Genomic DNA, 16,410 nt, shown 5'->3' with positions numbered 1-16,410 from the left:
AGTTGAATTTAAATAACTTTAATTGTAAATAGTAAATAAAATAAGAAAAACCCCATGCCTCCTTTCGGAAACATCAATAAACATCCAACGACCACGGGCGCGACTCCGTGACCGTAGTTAGTATGAGATCTCACCTAACTCCTAGTTTAAAAAAAAAAATATTTGAAATAGGAGACTTGTAGATCAGACGACCTCGATAAAAATACACGGCTAATACCCTATGTACCCCAACCCCTGATTGTCATTACTCCAGATGTGCACCAATCTAGAGTTTTATTGCTCATCCATCTTGCACTTTACGTGATTTACAGGTTTAGACTTGGTGATGACTCATATACATTACAATACAAACATTCCAAACACAATTCAACCAAACATGGCAAATTCCCAATTTAAATTCTTGATTTATTAGTGACAAACAACATTTATTAAATATTTCTTTACTACCTTGGTGTATAAACACCTTGAGTGCATAAGGCACCCGAAAACCTTAACCTCGTCTTATAAGACTTGAATTCCTTCTTTACTCATCCGGTTTGCATAATCATGAATGAGTATAGTTTAATCTTTACACCAATCACATACCCTTAGGCACCTTGCATAATTAGAGCACAAATAATACTTGCATTATAAACTAGTGCACATCATTTCAAATTCACAATGTATAACCAAACAATTTAACCCAGTCAATCCTATACATGATACTAAGTTCTCGATCCGTCCCTAAACATGCACCTACAAGCAAGGTTTCGTAACTTGTACGTACCTTGTTTAAACATTCCGGTTGGCCACTTTAAAACTAGAAGTCGCCTTCTACAAAGTCCTCTCCTAAACCAAACAATTAGAAATAAATCAATACCAAAGCAAATAAATTTACAACAATACTAAACTACTTTAAAACCTCTTAAATCATCAAAATAAAGCCTTTAAATTGTCCCTAATAGTCAAAGTTAATAATATAACATCCCAACTATAAGTTTATATGTTAGAATTATGAAAATATAGTGTTTAATATCAAATTACAGCAACTTTAAAGTAAGTAAATAAATCTGAAATTTTGGTTTAAGTATATAAAATAACCCCATAAGCATAATTACTTGAAATAATCATTATATAGCAAGTTAGTGTGTTAAAAACCCAAAAATATATCAATTCAATGTAATTAGTGGCTTCAAAATAAAAACTATGAAATCTAAAAATTATTTTTAAGATTAAAATTTAAAGTTCAAAGCTTTTTTAATCATAAAATACCCACAATAATTATTTTGTAGGTTTAGAAGCATAAAAAACATGAAATTAACATAACTTGCTCATAAAAATTGAAACTTAAATAATCTGAAAATTTATATATGATATGATCAAAATAATTATACTTTAACAAAATGTAAACATAGTATAATTAGATAACTTGATTACCACATTTTCAAGCCCTAAAACATGAAATATTAAGGTTTAAACCCTAAAATATACAACATATATAATCTGAAATTTTATATAATAATTTAAACATGCTTAAACTCATAAATTTATAATCTTTTATAAATTAAACATACTATCAAAGCCTAATAACAATAATTTAGAATTGAAATCAAATAAAAATTGGAGCTTTTCATCAAAATAACAAAAAAATAAAAGAAGAGAAAACAAGATGAAGGAGAAGAGAGGAGGGGTGAACTGGGCTGCTGGGCTTGTGGCCGGCGGTGGTTGAAGGCGGCAGCAGGGAGGCGGTCAGGCAGTGGTGGTGCGTCTGGAGCAGCGGCAGGAGTTTTTTTTTTCTTGTACGTGAAATAGGGAGGAGGAAAGAGAGAAGAGGGTTTTCTCCTTTTTTTTTTACGTGAGAGAGAGGAAAAGTGTGAGAGTTTTGGGATTTTTATTTGGGTTTTATTTTCACAAGTTTTATTAGGAGTAAGAACTTGTAATTTGGGCTTGAATAAGAGGAATTAAGTGTTTCGGCTAGTAAGTTAGGAGAGACCTAGAATTTAAATTACAACTTAGTAGTTTTAGTTTGAAAATAATTAAAATCTCATTACTTTACCTCAAAATAATTCATGGTTATATAATCAAAAATAGAAATATTAGTATAAATAATAAACTAATACATTATAATTATGTTGAAAATATGGGGGATTACAATCTACCCCTCTTAAAAGAAGTTTCGCCCTCGAAACTTAACCCAAAAACCATAATTTTTCCAAAATCATTCAAACTTTTTGTGTTTTGTATTGCTGTAAATGGCTTGATCCTCAACATGTATACTCAACAAACTGAACTTTGTACTCAATGAACTCATATTTGGCCAAAGTTTACATACTTTTTGTTGTATGTAAACGCAATAATAATGCATAATAATAATAAAAAAAAACATGCAAAATCAAGCAATAAATGGTATAGTTGAGGTAAAAGCGCGAAATTACATCGCATTCTACCCCCCTCAAAAGAAAAGAGTTACGCCCTCGTAACTCACCTCGTCAAATAACTCGGGATACTTGTTTCTCTTTTCTTCCTTGGCCTCCCAAGTAGCTTCTTCGTACTCCTGGTTCGACCAAAGGACTTTCACTATCTTCACATCTTTGGTTCTAGTACTACGCACTTTGTGATCTAGTATCTTGACTGGTCTTTCTTCATAAGTTAGAGACTCATCTAGTGAATAGTCTCTGGCTGCAAAACATGGGTTTCACTAGGCACATACTTCTTTAATTGGGAAATGTGGAATACATCATGCATTTTCTCAAACTCCATTGGCAAAGCCAATTTATAAGCCACTTTTCCCACACGTTGAAGGATTTCATACAGACCCACATATTTTGCACTAAGCTTCCCTTTCTTGCCGAAACGCATCACACCTTTTGTTGGAGAAACTTTTAGAAAGACCTTGTCTCCAACACTAAACTCATCATCCCTCCTTTTCAAGTCGGCATAACTCTTCAGTCTATCTTGTGCTGCCTTAATACAGGACTGGATTAGTCTCACCTTGCTCACCATATCCTCAATGAACTCTGTTCCCAAGGTTATTCGTTCACTGTAGTCATTCCAGCAAACTGGGCTTCTGCACTTCCTTTCATACAATGCTTCAAAGGGTGCCATCTTGATGCTTGCATGGTAACTTTTATTGTAGGAGAATTCGATCAAAGGTAGGTGATCCTCCCAATTCCCTTGGAAATCTAAAGCACAAGCTCGTAACATATCTTCCATGGTTTGGTTTGTTCTCTCAGTCTTACCATCTGTTGCAGGGTGAAAGGCAGTACTCATCTTCAATGTTGTTCCAAGGTTCTCTTGCACTTTTTGCCAAAACTTTGATAGAAACCTCGAGTCTCTATCTGACACTATGTCCTTGGGAATTCCGTGCAACCGAACTACATTCTTCACATAGACACTTGCTAGCTGCTTCTTTTACTAGGTGTCTTTGATAGGAATGAACATCGCTAACTTAGTAAGTCTGTCCACAATCACCAAAATCGTGTCATTCCCAGTGCGAGTCTTAGGTAAACCTGTTACAAAGTCCATGGATATGGAATCCCAGTTCCAACTTGGTATTTCTAATGGTTGCACCTAACCTATGGGTGTTTTGTGGTCTATCTTCACCTTCTGGTACGTCAGACACTTTGATATAAACTCAGCAACCTCTCTCTTCATATTCGGCCACCAATAGAACACTTCAGATCCTTATACAACTTATCTCCCCCAGGGTGGACTGAATACGGTGTATTATGGCACTCCTCCACGATTTTTCTTTTTATCTCTTCGCACTTCTGTGGTATGCACCATCTCTCCTTGTATCTCAGACTCCCGGCTTCATGAATCTTGAATTCAGTCTCTGCACCACTAGTCACTCGATCTCTGATTTTCTACAATGACTCATCTTCCGACTACTTCACTATAATATCGTCAAATAAGGATTGTTATATTGTTAGGGCACTCAGCAACCCCTCTAACTCTCCTTGATTAAAAACCTCAAGGTTTAATCTTCTCATATCCTTAGACAACTCATTGGCCACAATTAAAGCATTGACATCATGGCCTGACCTTCTGCTAAGGGCATCTGCAAAAACATTCGCCTTTCCCTCATGATACTAGATGTGGACATGGTAGTCTGTGAGGTACTCTAACCATCGACATTGTCGCATATTCAAGTGATCTTGGGTGAAGATGTACTTTAGACTCTTATGGGCCGTGAAGATCTTACAAGAAACAACATAAAGGTAGTGCCTCCAAATATTTAAAGCGAATATAACAGCTGCAAGCTCCAAGTCATGGGTAGGGTAGTTGACTTCATGTTTCTTCAATTGTCTCGATGCATATGCGATCACCTTTTCATTCTACTGTAGGACACACCTCAGACCATGCTTCGAGGCATCACTACACACTTCGAATCCTTCTCTACCATCAGGTAATATCAGCACTAGTGTAGTGGTCAATCGCTCTTTGAGGGTTTGAAAAGCTGATTCACAACTTTCGTTCCGCTCAAACTTGCTCTGCTTCTTCATAAGAGTAGTCATGGGTCTGGCTATCTTCGAAAAATCCTTAACAAACCTTCTATAATATCCAGCTAATCCCAAGAAACTACGAACATCAGTCACATCCTTAGTTGTAGGCCACTCACTCACCGCCTTGATCTTCGCAGGATCCACGGATACACCCTCCTTCGAAATGTAATGCCCCCAAAATGCAACTTTCTCCAACCAGAACTCACACTTGGAAAACTTAGCATACAACTTATTCTTCCTAAGAGTTTCAAGGGTAGTTCTCAAGTGCTCAGCATGTTCTTCCTCATTCTTCGAATACACCAAAATATCATCAATGAACACGACTACAAAATTGTCTAAGTACTCATGAAACACTCGGTTCATCAAGTCCATGAATATGGCTGGTACATTGGTTAACCCAAAAGGCATGATCGTAAACTCGTAATGTCCATACCGAGTTCTAAAGGCTGTTTTTGGAATGTCTATGTCTACAACCTTCAACTGATGGTACCCCGACCTCAAGTCAAACTACGATAACACACTTGCCCCCTTCAGCTGGTCAAACAAGTCATCTATCCTAGGTAAAGGGTACTTATTCTTCACAGTCACATTATTCAACTCTCTGTAATCAATACATAGCCTCAAAATTCCATCTTTGTTTTTCACAAATAACACAGGTGCTCCCCAAGGTGATGCACTGGGTCTAATGAACCCCTTGTCTAACAACTCCTGCAATTGACCCTTTAGTTCACTCATCTCAGCTGGTGCCATTCCATAAGGTGCTTTTGAGATAGGTGCAGCTCTTGGAACTAAGTGAATGGTAAACTCAACTTCCCTCTTAGGTGGCATTCCCAAAATCTCTTCTGGAAAGACATCTAAAAACTCATTTAGAATGGGTACATCCTCCATCCGTCTACTCTCACTCATACTCAAATCTTGAACACAGCAAAAGTACAATGGACATCCCTTATTCACTGGCTTCTTCACCTTTATAGCAGAAATGATCCCAAAACCCTTAGGCTTCCCTAACCGTCTATAGGACACTGTCTTACCCAAAGGATCACTCAGTTGCACCCTCTGCATCTCACAGTCTATCTTGGCCTTGTATAAACTCAGCCAATCCATCCCCAAAATTACATCTAAGTCCCCTAGGTTAAACTCGATAAGGACTAATGGAAAGATAGCTTCTCCTATTTTCAAAGGCAAGCCTTTGAATATTTTATTACAATGAACAAGTTTGCCCGTAGGTAGACTGACTAACACATCAACATGACTCGATCCAGTTAAGTTTAACTTGAGCACAACAGAAGTAGAAATGAAAGAATAAGATGCTCCAGAGTCAAACAGAGTGTTGACAGAGACATATTTGATAGAAAAAGTACCAGTAACTACATCCGAGGACCTCTCAGCTTCTCCCTTGCTCATCACAGACAAGCGTCCGAGAGTGTTGTTTCTTGCCTGGTAACCATTGTTGTTGTTGCCTAAGTTGTTGTTGCCCGGGTTGTTGTTGTTGCCGTTGCCAGACCTGTTGTTGTGGTGCTACCATTCCCAAACTTCTCATTCGGACCATTTCCCCTATTCCCCTGGCTGTTGAAGTTTTTAGGCCTCTTCTGGGTGTTCCCACCATTCCCACCATTTCCCTGTTGTTTCTTCTTGGTGTAACACTCATACTCCCTGTGCCCCCTTTTGTTGCAGAACCGGTAGGTCACCAAATTCCCATCACAGTCTCTCCCAGGGTGATTCCTCCTACACCTCTTACAATGGTAGGTTCTCTCTCCATTGTTAGCATTGGAAGAACTGCTAACATTTTGGTTACCCCTATCAAATGAGTTCCCATTTCTAGGCCTCTTAAAGTTACTCTGGTTCTCAAATTTCCCAAAGTCTTTCCTTTTCTCCCCATCCTTAGCACTCGCACTAGCAATCCTAGTATTCAAATGGTACAGATGGGCAGCTCTATCATAAACCTTGTCAAGGGTTTTAAAAACTTTTCCGGCTAGGTCCTTTTGTAACTCGTCAGTCAATCCATGCTCAAACCTCTGAGCCTTCAGTTCTTCAGTTGATACTACCTCAGGAGCAAACCTAGAAAGGGTCATAAACTGATCATAGTACTCAAAGATTGACATATCTCCCATTGCCAGGCTTATAAAATCTTGAGCCTTCTGTTTCTTCAGGAACGGGGGTAAAACTTGTCCCTCAAGGAGGTCTTAAACACTTCCCACCCAAAGTTAGGTTTGGCCCTAACGGTCACAGCATTGTCTCTCCACCTGATGTAAGCTTCGTCCTTAAGGTACATAGCGGCCTGGTCCACTTTCATACCCTCAGGACATTTGAGTGCCATGAACAACTTGTCAAACTCTCGAATCCAATTTTCTAGGAAAGTAGGGTCAGCACCTCCCCTAAAAACTAGTGGTCTAACCTGGGCCAGCTTCTTAAACATCTTAGTTTGGGGGTCGACTTGGTCTCCCCGGTTTTGGTTCAGATTTTCAGCCAACAAATGAATAACATCAGCTAAGGCAGCGTTCTCAGCCGTTCTAGCTCTACGCCTCAAATAAAATAAATATGCACTCCAATTTAAATGAAACCCAAATACTATTTGCACATATTCATTGAACCACAATATTACATTTGTCACATAAATTAGTTCAAAAGGGTACCTTGAGATTGCACCCCCTTGTCCCAAGCAAATCCACACGATAAAAACACGATTCATACGCAGGAATAAATGAAGTTAAGAAAATAATTTCCCCATCCCACGACACTCTTACTAAGTTTAATCATAGATAAAGAAATTCTCCCCAAAAATTATGTGATCACAAAAATTAAACTTGCTCTTGCTCACAAATAAAAGTAAAATGAAGCTTTTAAAATAAAATATCAACTTCTTATTATGACTTATATAAAGGTATCAATCCCAAATAAAAACTCTGTAGCACTAGCTACTTATTAAAATTAATCATCCAAATATACTATAATGAGGTTCTAATAACCATTATCAATGGAAAATGCCTTATTCATGCTAACTCCACCCTAACAAAAATAAACTTCAAGGTATCACATTGCTATTCTTATCTTTCTTCTCATTATAATTATTAACATCAAAATCAAGATCATTTTCATCATCTGAGTCTTCAATAATTATTGCTTTGTAGAGCGGATTCGGATTCCTAGTAGCTCTCTTCTCAGCATTTAGATCTTCAGGTGGTGGTTGTAACCATTCAAGCTCATCTATCCTCATTTGGAAATTCAATAAGAGTATACTTATGGAACATTCTTTGGTAGGTTTTAATCTTATGCTTTTTATTCTTTGCTGTCTTAAACTCATGGATGTACTGGTAGTCTTCCTCATTAGGATTAGTTGGCGTCATAGTCTTTTCAAACCTTTCCAGACTACCATCACTTCGAGTATCATTCTCATCCTCCGACACAACAATGGGGTTGTTCCTAATATCATTATTCACGCTTTCAGACGTGATTACTGAGTCACTCATCTTTTTTTTTTAACGTTAACCCAACGCAATGAACATTCAAAAAGCATACACAAGAACATCACAAAATAAATCAATTAGAACATAATTACAACATGTTAAATAAATAAGAAAATAACACTTCATGCGATAATTAAATGCAAAGATATATATGAAATATGCATGCATTCCCTTCTTAAGTCTATCCAAAGCTCACCAAGTAGACAAAATAAACTTCAAAATTGTTTTAAATAAAATGGTTTAAAACATACGTAGTTTAAAATAAATAAAAAAAATTGTCTTTAATTTCAAAATTTTCAACCATTGAATAGGCGCCTAAGTCATACTAATCTAATTGGCTTTAGTGGTAATTAAATCTAACCTAAGCTCTGATACCACTTTGTAACACCCCCAATAATTCTCTCTTAAAAACCTATGAATAACCTGAACAATTCCAAGATAATTACTGGCGTGCTACCGCCACGTGTTCAAACGTTAAGGCTTTTTCAGAAAATAGCAGCAGAAAAACAAAAATAAATATATATAAGTTTCAAAACCAATAACCAAAACCAAATTAAATCTTACAACTTGGACCCCTTAAGGCCCTTATTCAAAACTGAAACCAATAGAAATAGTATAAAAGCAAAGTTGAATTTAAATAACTTTAATTGTAAATAGTAAATAAAATAAGAAAAGCAACCAACTCTTCAATCAAGATCCCACCATCTAGAAATAGATGCTGCATGTGTAAGAACCTGTGGTTACTCTGCTCCCCAATATTACAAGTGTAAAAATTGGATCGTCATAGGGTCATTGAAAGGCGAAGGCCATGACCAAAGAAAGGTACACACAAAAGCACGCAATCAGCAAAGCTGAGTACATACAAGCTGCGAAATAAATTAAGGAAATACCTAATTGTAGACACCTAAAAATGTCTCCCCAAAACCAAACCCGATGATGAACAACCTTTCACCGCTACTATTGGTCAGGTTTAGTATTTAATCCCGAGAGTGCTTAAAAAATCGTATTTAATTAATTAAATTTTTGAATAGTCCATGGATCAGTCTTGATGTTTAGTCAAAGCATAGTTTTTAATTTCAGCCCAAACCTTTTTTATTTTTGTTTTATTATTTATTTTCGCCCAAACCTTTTTTTTATTTTATTTACTTATTTATCAATCAGAAATGGCCCGTAATTATCAATCGGCACTTAAAATGTTGAACGAAATTAGGGTTAAAAATGAATTTGGACGGAAAAACGGGATAAAAAACTCCCTCGTCACGGTATTATTCTTCCGTATCACGGGAAACTCTCGTGTTTAACGGTTAGATTCCCCGTGACACGGGACACCTGATGTGACACGGGGGTTTCCGTGTCCTTTCCGCGTAAACCCTTAACGCGTTTTGTTTCCCATTCCCTAAATATTTCCCGCGTCACACAGCAGTATACCGTGTCACGGGAATGTTCCCCGTCTGACGGTGGGATTTCGTGTCGCGGTATACTTTTTTAGGGTTTTTTTTTATCTTTTTAGGGTTCCGTGTGTTCCCTCAGCACAGTTTTTCTATAAATACTCCCTCATTTCTGATGTACGGGGCATCAATTAATTCTCTATTTTTTCTCTCTTCTATGCTCTAGCCTAAACACTAGCCTACCCTTCTTCTTTAAAAATTCCTTCTTCAAGCACTCCAAGGAGTCCATACTTTACTCGTTGTTCTGTCCTTAAGCTAAGGCGTGAAAGGTAGAACTGTTTGAGGGTTTGGCCCCAAATCAACTATACTTTATTTAATTTAATTTAATTATTGTTTTATTATTATTTCCTTGAATTTACTAACTCGTTTATTATTTTACAGTTGCAAGCAAACAGAATTAAAGTAAGAATTATGTTCCTTTTATTTCTATTATTTTTCCAACGATTTTATATTGTTGGAATTATTGTTAAATTGCTTCCAATATTAATGTTTATTCTATTGTTATTATGATCACCACATTGCATGTTAAAGGGATATGTAATAGAAAATCACGCCTAATAACATAATTTGGACAACCGGTTTAGGTTTCTTTTTACTCTTGTTGTTTAATCAAGTGGTCACAATATTTTAAAAATATATGATACATTAATATTCAACCAATTTAGCTTAATAATAGATTGGAGCAAATTGAATCTTTTTTTGTATGCCTTTGTGATCACAGGAATCACTTTTCACTATAAGAACCGAGTAGAGGCCAATACGGGCGAATGTGACTCCATGACTCACTTCGTACCATCATCCCCGATCCTCCTTTCGTGGTTCCGAACCATATGGAGTTAGTAATCTCATGGATTATGAATGGGGTGTAACCTTCACGGGTCAATCGTTGTTGCCTACCATTGTCCCTTTCTCGTGGTTGCCTTTTATGATCCGTGAACGGTTTACAAGTTCCTTAAAAACTTGTTGGCGGTTCCCTACTTTCCTTGTCCCTAATCGTATTATGTCAATTCCCACTTCCTATGAGTGCCAAGCATATTCACACATGCTTTTGACGTAGGCGCACATCGAACGACGCCTACAATTTGGCGACTCCACTGGTGAAGATTCTTGGTTATTTATCGATTTGAGTGATCGATATTTAATTAAGATGAGTGGATGAGACTTGAAAGATTCTTGAAAAATATTCCTGTGATTAATTTGACATTTTTGCATAACATAGACGTTTAAACGTCGTATTTAGATCTGTACCATAGCAAAAATTGAATAACTTGATTGCGTACGAAGGAAATCAGGGCAATATTCAGATCTTCTTACTGTCGTGCCACGATAGAATTTGCCGTGTCACGGTGCAGTTCACCGTCTGACGGTGGGCTGCACCGTGGCACGGTGGTATCTGCCGTGTCACAACAGTCCTAAAATAAGTCTGGTGGCTTGTTTTCCCTTCTCACAGTCAACTTCCTTTGATTTTTCTGAAAAAACGTGTGTGTTCTACATGCGTCTTAGCCCCGGGGGATTTAAGCTCTATCAACCCAAAAACGCTCATGGCAATAAGGGTTCATCCGAGTTATTAAATCCACCCAAACCATGGAGTCGAGTTCGATTTCATCACGAACTCGCGGAGCCGCTCGTTGGCATACACCCTCAAGGGAGGCTGCCTAGCTAACGCGTCCAAACTCTTAACAATGGTACCCTTTTGACACCCAAAGCTTGACCAATAGTTGAACATAGATCTTGAACTTAGGTTGCAAACTTTTTTTTTACATCATCGTGACTAAATGTTACATGGTTTGTTTGGTGCTAACCCTCATGTGTTTGCTCTTTTTGTTTAACTCATGACCGAGGGTTTTTATTTCCACATAGTAATTAGTGCGGACCTAAAATCGATTAAAATCAGGAAAAACTCACAAAAAAGACCTGGAATTGAGCACCGTGTCATGACAAGTCCTGTCGCACTACGGTGAACAGTGCCGTGAAACGACGCTTTCTTGCGGTTGACGGTAGACTGCACCGTGTCACGACAATGAGCACCGTGACACGGTGCCTAGGAGAAGTGTCCCGTCAGTCTATTTTTTGGTTTTTGGGCATACGTATTTGGTTTATGTGTCCAGTTTGGTGTCATGTCTAGCTGTACGGTCATAACATGCGTCCATAACCTCAATTAATCATTCACATGTCGTGTTTACACACTTTTTTCGTTAGTTGTGCACCATTTCATGACCGTATTTTAGGGTAGTCTTTTGTCGGTTTTTTTTTGTCGGTTTTTTTTCGATGTAAGTCGGATGGTATCCTCCCATATATTTTATTTTTTTTAAAAAACAATAAATAAATAGAATTTCAAAATTCAAAATTTCTTAATTTTTCCGGATGGGTTAAGGTTAAGTTTGGTATTTAAAGGTGTGTTTGTTTCGGTGTCACAGCACTTGGTCGAGAAGTAGGGGTAGATTGTTACGGTTCGAATGAATACCTTAACAACCTCTTATACCAAAAAGAGGCGTACAAGGAAACCACCACAATCATCTCCACAAGATCCATCTCCAGTCTACTTTCAACCAATGGCTACTAAGGAAGATATTGAGAACATCAACAAGATAATTAAGATGTTGTCTAACGTGATGCAAACACTCACCACTAGAGTCAACACGGTAGAGCAAGACAATCAGAACAATGTCACTGCCGCTGCAATGGACAAGATTAAGGAACAGATGAGTAAGATTTATGAAGAATTCACTTATGTGGAGCAACCTGTCACCTCTTCGTCCATAAGGGACAAGATTCCTGAGAAGTTTTCCACTGCTGACATTCCAAAGTTCAAGCCTACTAATAATCCGCTTTTCCATTTGAAGGCCTTTTCTGTGACCATGGCTCTTAAGGGAGTAGATGTGACACTCTTCCCTACTGTGTTCCCTCTTTCCTTAGAGCACGCCTGTCAACAATGGTTCTACTCTCTGGAATCCAAACATGTTGCGACCTGGGAGGATGTTGCTGAAAGCTTCATGAATCGTTACAAATGTAACATTCAGGCCAAGAATTCTGAACATGAACTCTCTATTCTCAAACAGAAAGATAATGAAGGCTTCACTACTTACTTAAGCAGGTGGAGAGAAACAGCTGCGCTCTTGGTGGATCCCCCCAAGGAAAAAGAGATGGTTCGCTTGTATATTGCCAATTTGACTCATAAGTACAAGCAACACTTGAAGTTTCTGCCTTTGAGTGCCTTCGAAGTTGTATATGATATTGGAATCAATATCGAAGATGAACTGATGAAGACTGCTGGTAGCAACAATAATAACAACAACACTTGGAAAAACAAGAAGAACGACACTCCTTCTTCTTTGTCTTCCAAGCCCAATAATGCTACCAATAATATCAATATCAATGATGTGCTGGCCCTTAATGCTCCTCCTCAAAGATTCCAAAGGCAAAGGAGGGTTTACACGCCTTTAGGAATGACTTATGATGCCGCTTTTGATCGCTTGCATAGTCAAGGACTGATTATGCTTATTGGACCGTTTTTAGAGCCTCGACCAGAGAATAGAACCGCTAACTATGACCCCAATGCTTATTGCAAGTTTCATCAAGGTAAGGGTGTCATAATACTGAGAAGTGTGAGAGTTAAAAGATGCGATCCAAGACCTGATTGATGCTAATCAACTTCCTATCTCTCAAGGGGGCAAGAAGCCTAACATTCAAATAGGTCCTCATTATGATGCTTTGGCTATCATGGGAGATGAAGTCTCCTTTGATCCGTAAATACTCATTCAACCTGTGAATGAACCTTTGCCGAAAGTTGTATTTGTCTCGAGCTATGAAGAAGTGAATGGAATTTGGGATAGTGATGATGAAGACGTCTATCTCAAGGATATAGCCTGTTCGTCTCTTGGCACAAGTGAAGATGTTTGGGGAGACCTTGAGGTCAAGGTTCTCACCAGAAGTGGACGGTTGCAACAGCCTAGTCCACCTCCACCGCAATCACAACCAATAGTTGATCCCATCGACCCTGTGAACAACGATGTGGTCAAACAATTACAAAAGACTAAGGTGGAAATGAATGTATGGAAGCTTTTGGCCACCTCTCACGAGCATCGAAAGGCTGTGATGAATGCTCTGGTGAAAATAGGAGTTGATGATGATATGACTCCTCAAGGACTGGTCAACTTTCTCACTACTAAATTGCCAAGTACTAGCAATTTGATTTCCTTTTCTGACAAGGATCTACCCCCGGAAGGGGACCAACATAACAAGGCCTTACACCTCATAGTGGTGTGTAGGCAGATGAATGTTCCTATGAGCCTAGTTGATAATGGCTCTACAATAAATGTATGCCCACTCCGCACTGCAAAGAAGTTGGGCATAAAAAATGAAGAACTAACTCCCTCTACTCAAGGGATTCGTGCTTATGATAATACTCGCCGTGAAGCCGTGGGTACTATCATGCTAAAAATAACTACAAGAGACATTAAACGTCGCACCAAGTTTCAGGTGGTGAGCATTAAGGCTTCTTTCAATATGTTTTTAGGAGGTCCTTGGCTTCATGAGCTAAAGGCGATCCCATCGTCGTTGCACCAGAAAGTGAAAGCCATAGTTGGAGGGGTTCCAATTACCATTGATGCCTCCCCCATGCGCATTCAAGTTATCGATACTCCCATCGTCCACGGCGAACATGACGAAGAAGATGAAGATCTCTGGGGGTTTTCGCTCGATGATGTTCTCATGATCGAAGAAGAGGAGAAGTGTCATCTCGACTTCGATCCTTATTCAAATACCAATGTTAATGCCATTATGAAGAAGCAAGGGAATTTCCCTGGAATGACCCTCGGACTCCAAAAGAAAATGGCTGAAATTTGGGGCTATCCTGGTGCACTCAAGAAAGATACCTTTGGCTTGGGATTCAAGCCAAAGAAAGAAGATATGAAATAAGCCCTCCTGAAAATGAAGGCTCGCAATAATGCTCGAATCATGAAGACTGAAATGGCCATGGATCCATATCCATTCACCCTCAATGGCCAATATATCAAAGAAGGGGAAAACTTCCCATGTTATGAATTCCCTGAGCCTTTCGTACACGATGGGAGGCGCGAACCAGGATTCGAGATGTTCCTTGATTGTGACTTTATCGATGAAGGCGAAGAACTCTTCACAATTGAGAAACCAGCTAGTCTAAGCTCTGATGATCTAAACATTAACCTTCTTTTTGGACAAGAAAAGAATGAATCCAAGCCTGTCTGTAATGATGTTTCCGAGCTCATTCAAGTTTTTATATCAAGCAAGGATTTTGACCCCTCCGATTTAATCATCCAGGATGGTGATATTTCAAAAGGATGGCGCAAGATAATGAAGATCACTATGCCAAGCGGAGAGAAGTTGGAAATAACCGATGGCGAAGGTCCTATGTTTGATGTGTCTGAGTCGTCAGGGTCCGAGTCCGAGTCTGAGTCTAAGTCTGTAGACGAGTCCTTAGGGTCTGAGGCCGACCCTCTTTCTACTATAGAGTCCAATCTTGAGTCTCTTGTTGAGTCTTCTCTTTCTATCCCAAATAATTCCGGCGAGGTCGCAGCTGAACTTGCCCCTCTTGATGTATTGACCGATGAATTTAATAAAATGAATACCTTTGCTTATGATGCGTGTCATTCCCATAACCCTGATCAATATTCCTTTGCTAATGATAAAAATGACAAAGAAATAATAAAAGCGATGGAAGAACACAAAAATAAAACAACAGTTATTGAAGATACAGAAACAGTTAATATTTCCAATGATACGACTATCAAAGTAGTAAAAATTGGATTAACACTAAGTCAAGATGAACGCAAAGAGCTAATTAACTTTCTTAGTGAATTTGTTGATGTATTTTCTTGGTCATACCAAGATATGCTAGGAATTGACACGGATATAGCTCAGCATTCGATACCACTCATTTCAGGTATGAAGCGTGTCAAACAAAAGCTGCACCGTATGAAACCGGATGTGGCCCTCAAAATCCAAGAAGAAATAAGAAAGCAATTGGCTGCAGGTTTCATCAAAGTGTCCAAGTATCCAGAGTAGATAGCAAATGTGGTTCCAGTTCCGAAGAAGGATGGAAGGGTCAGAATGTGTGTTGATTACAGGGACCTCAATAAGGCAAGCCCGAAAGATGGGTTCCCTCTACCTCACATTGATATTATGGTCGATAACACAGCAAACCATGCACTCCTATTGTTCATGGACGGCTACGCCGGATATAATCAAGTATTAATGGCTGAAGAAGATATGGAGAAAACCACATTCATCACATAATGGGGTACATATTGCTATACGGTAATGCCATTCGGGTTGAAAAACGCGGGTGCCACCTACCAAAGAGCAGCCTTGGCATTGTTACAAGATATGATGCACAAATAGGTGGAGGTCTATGTTGACGATATGATCGTAAAGTTAAAAGATCGCCCAGACCACATGAGATTAAATGCGACAAAGTGTGCATTTGGGGTCACATCAGGCAAACTACTTGGTTTTGTGATCAGTTCTCGAGGGATTGAAATTGATCCCACAAAAGTCAAAGCAATCATGGCCATGCCACCGCCCAAGAATGAGAAAGAAATTCAAGGCTTCATTGAAAGGCTGCAATATATAAGTAGGTTCATATCAAAACTCACGGCGATATGTGAACCTATATTAGAGAAGCTTAAGAAAAATGTCCTAGTAACATGGGATGACGATTGCCAAAAAGCTTTCGAAAAAATCAAAGAATAACTGGCAAACCCACTCGTGCTAGCGCCAGCAATACCTGACTTTCCTCTTCGACTCTACCTTATGGTCACAAGAGAAACGATGGGGGCAATGCTAGCACAGGAGATCGAAAGCAAGGAGAATGCAATTTACTATTTGAGCAAGAAGCTTCAAGGATATAAGACACGATACACACCGCTTGAAAAGTTGTGTCTCGCACTTGTGTGGGCCGCACAAAAACTAAGACATTACATGCTCACTCATACAATGCATGTCGTGTCCAAGATGGATCCTCTTAATTACTTATTC

General features: G+C 38.7%; 1 protein-coding gene across 1 annotated transcript; it reads right to left on the bottom strand.

Annotated features, from left to right (window-relative positions):
- Positions 1 to 1,412: 1,412 nt before the first annotated feature.
- LOC145643093 (uncharacterized) lies at positions 1,413 to 3,084 on the bottom strand. The gene is made up of 3 exons (XM_081694257.1): positions 2,796 to 3,084; positions 2,465 to 2,658; positions 1,413 to 1,430 (listed from the first exon to the last, which is right to left on the bottom strand). The coding sequence occupies exons 1-3, from the start codon at positions 3,082 to 3,084 to the stop codon at positions 1,413 to 1,415; spliced, it is 501 nt and encodes a 166-aa protein (XP_081550383.1).
- Between the last annotated feature and the right edge of the window lie 13,326 nt (positions 3,085 to 16,410).

Source organism: Chenopodium album, chromosome 8 (assembly GCF_948465745.1).
Source record: "Chenopodium album chromosome 8, dcCheAlbu1.1, whole genome shotgun sequence".
Taxonomy (NCBI): Eukaryota; Viridiplantae; Streptophyta; class Magnoliopsida; order Caryophyllales; family Amaranthaceae; genus Chenopodium; species Chenopodium album.
Note: the sequence above shows the minus strand (reverse complement) of the source record. Positions and strands in the feature narration are given on the sequence as shown.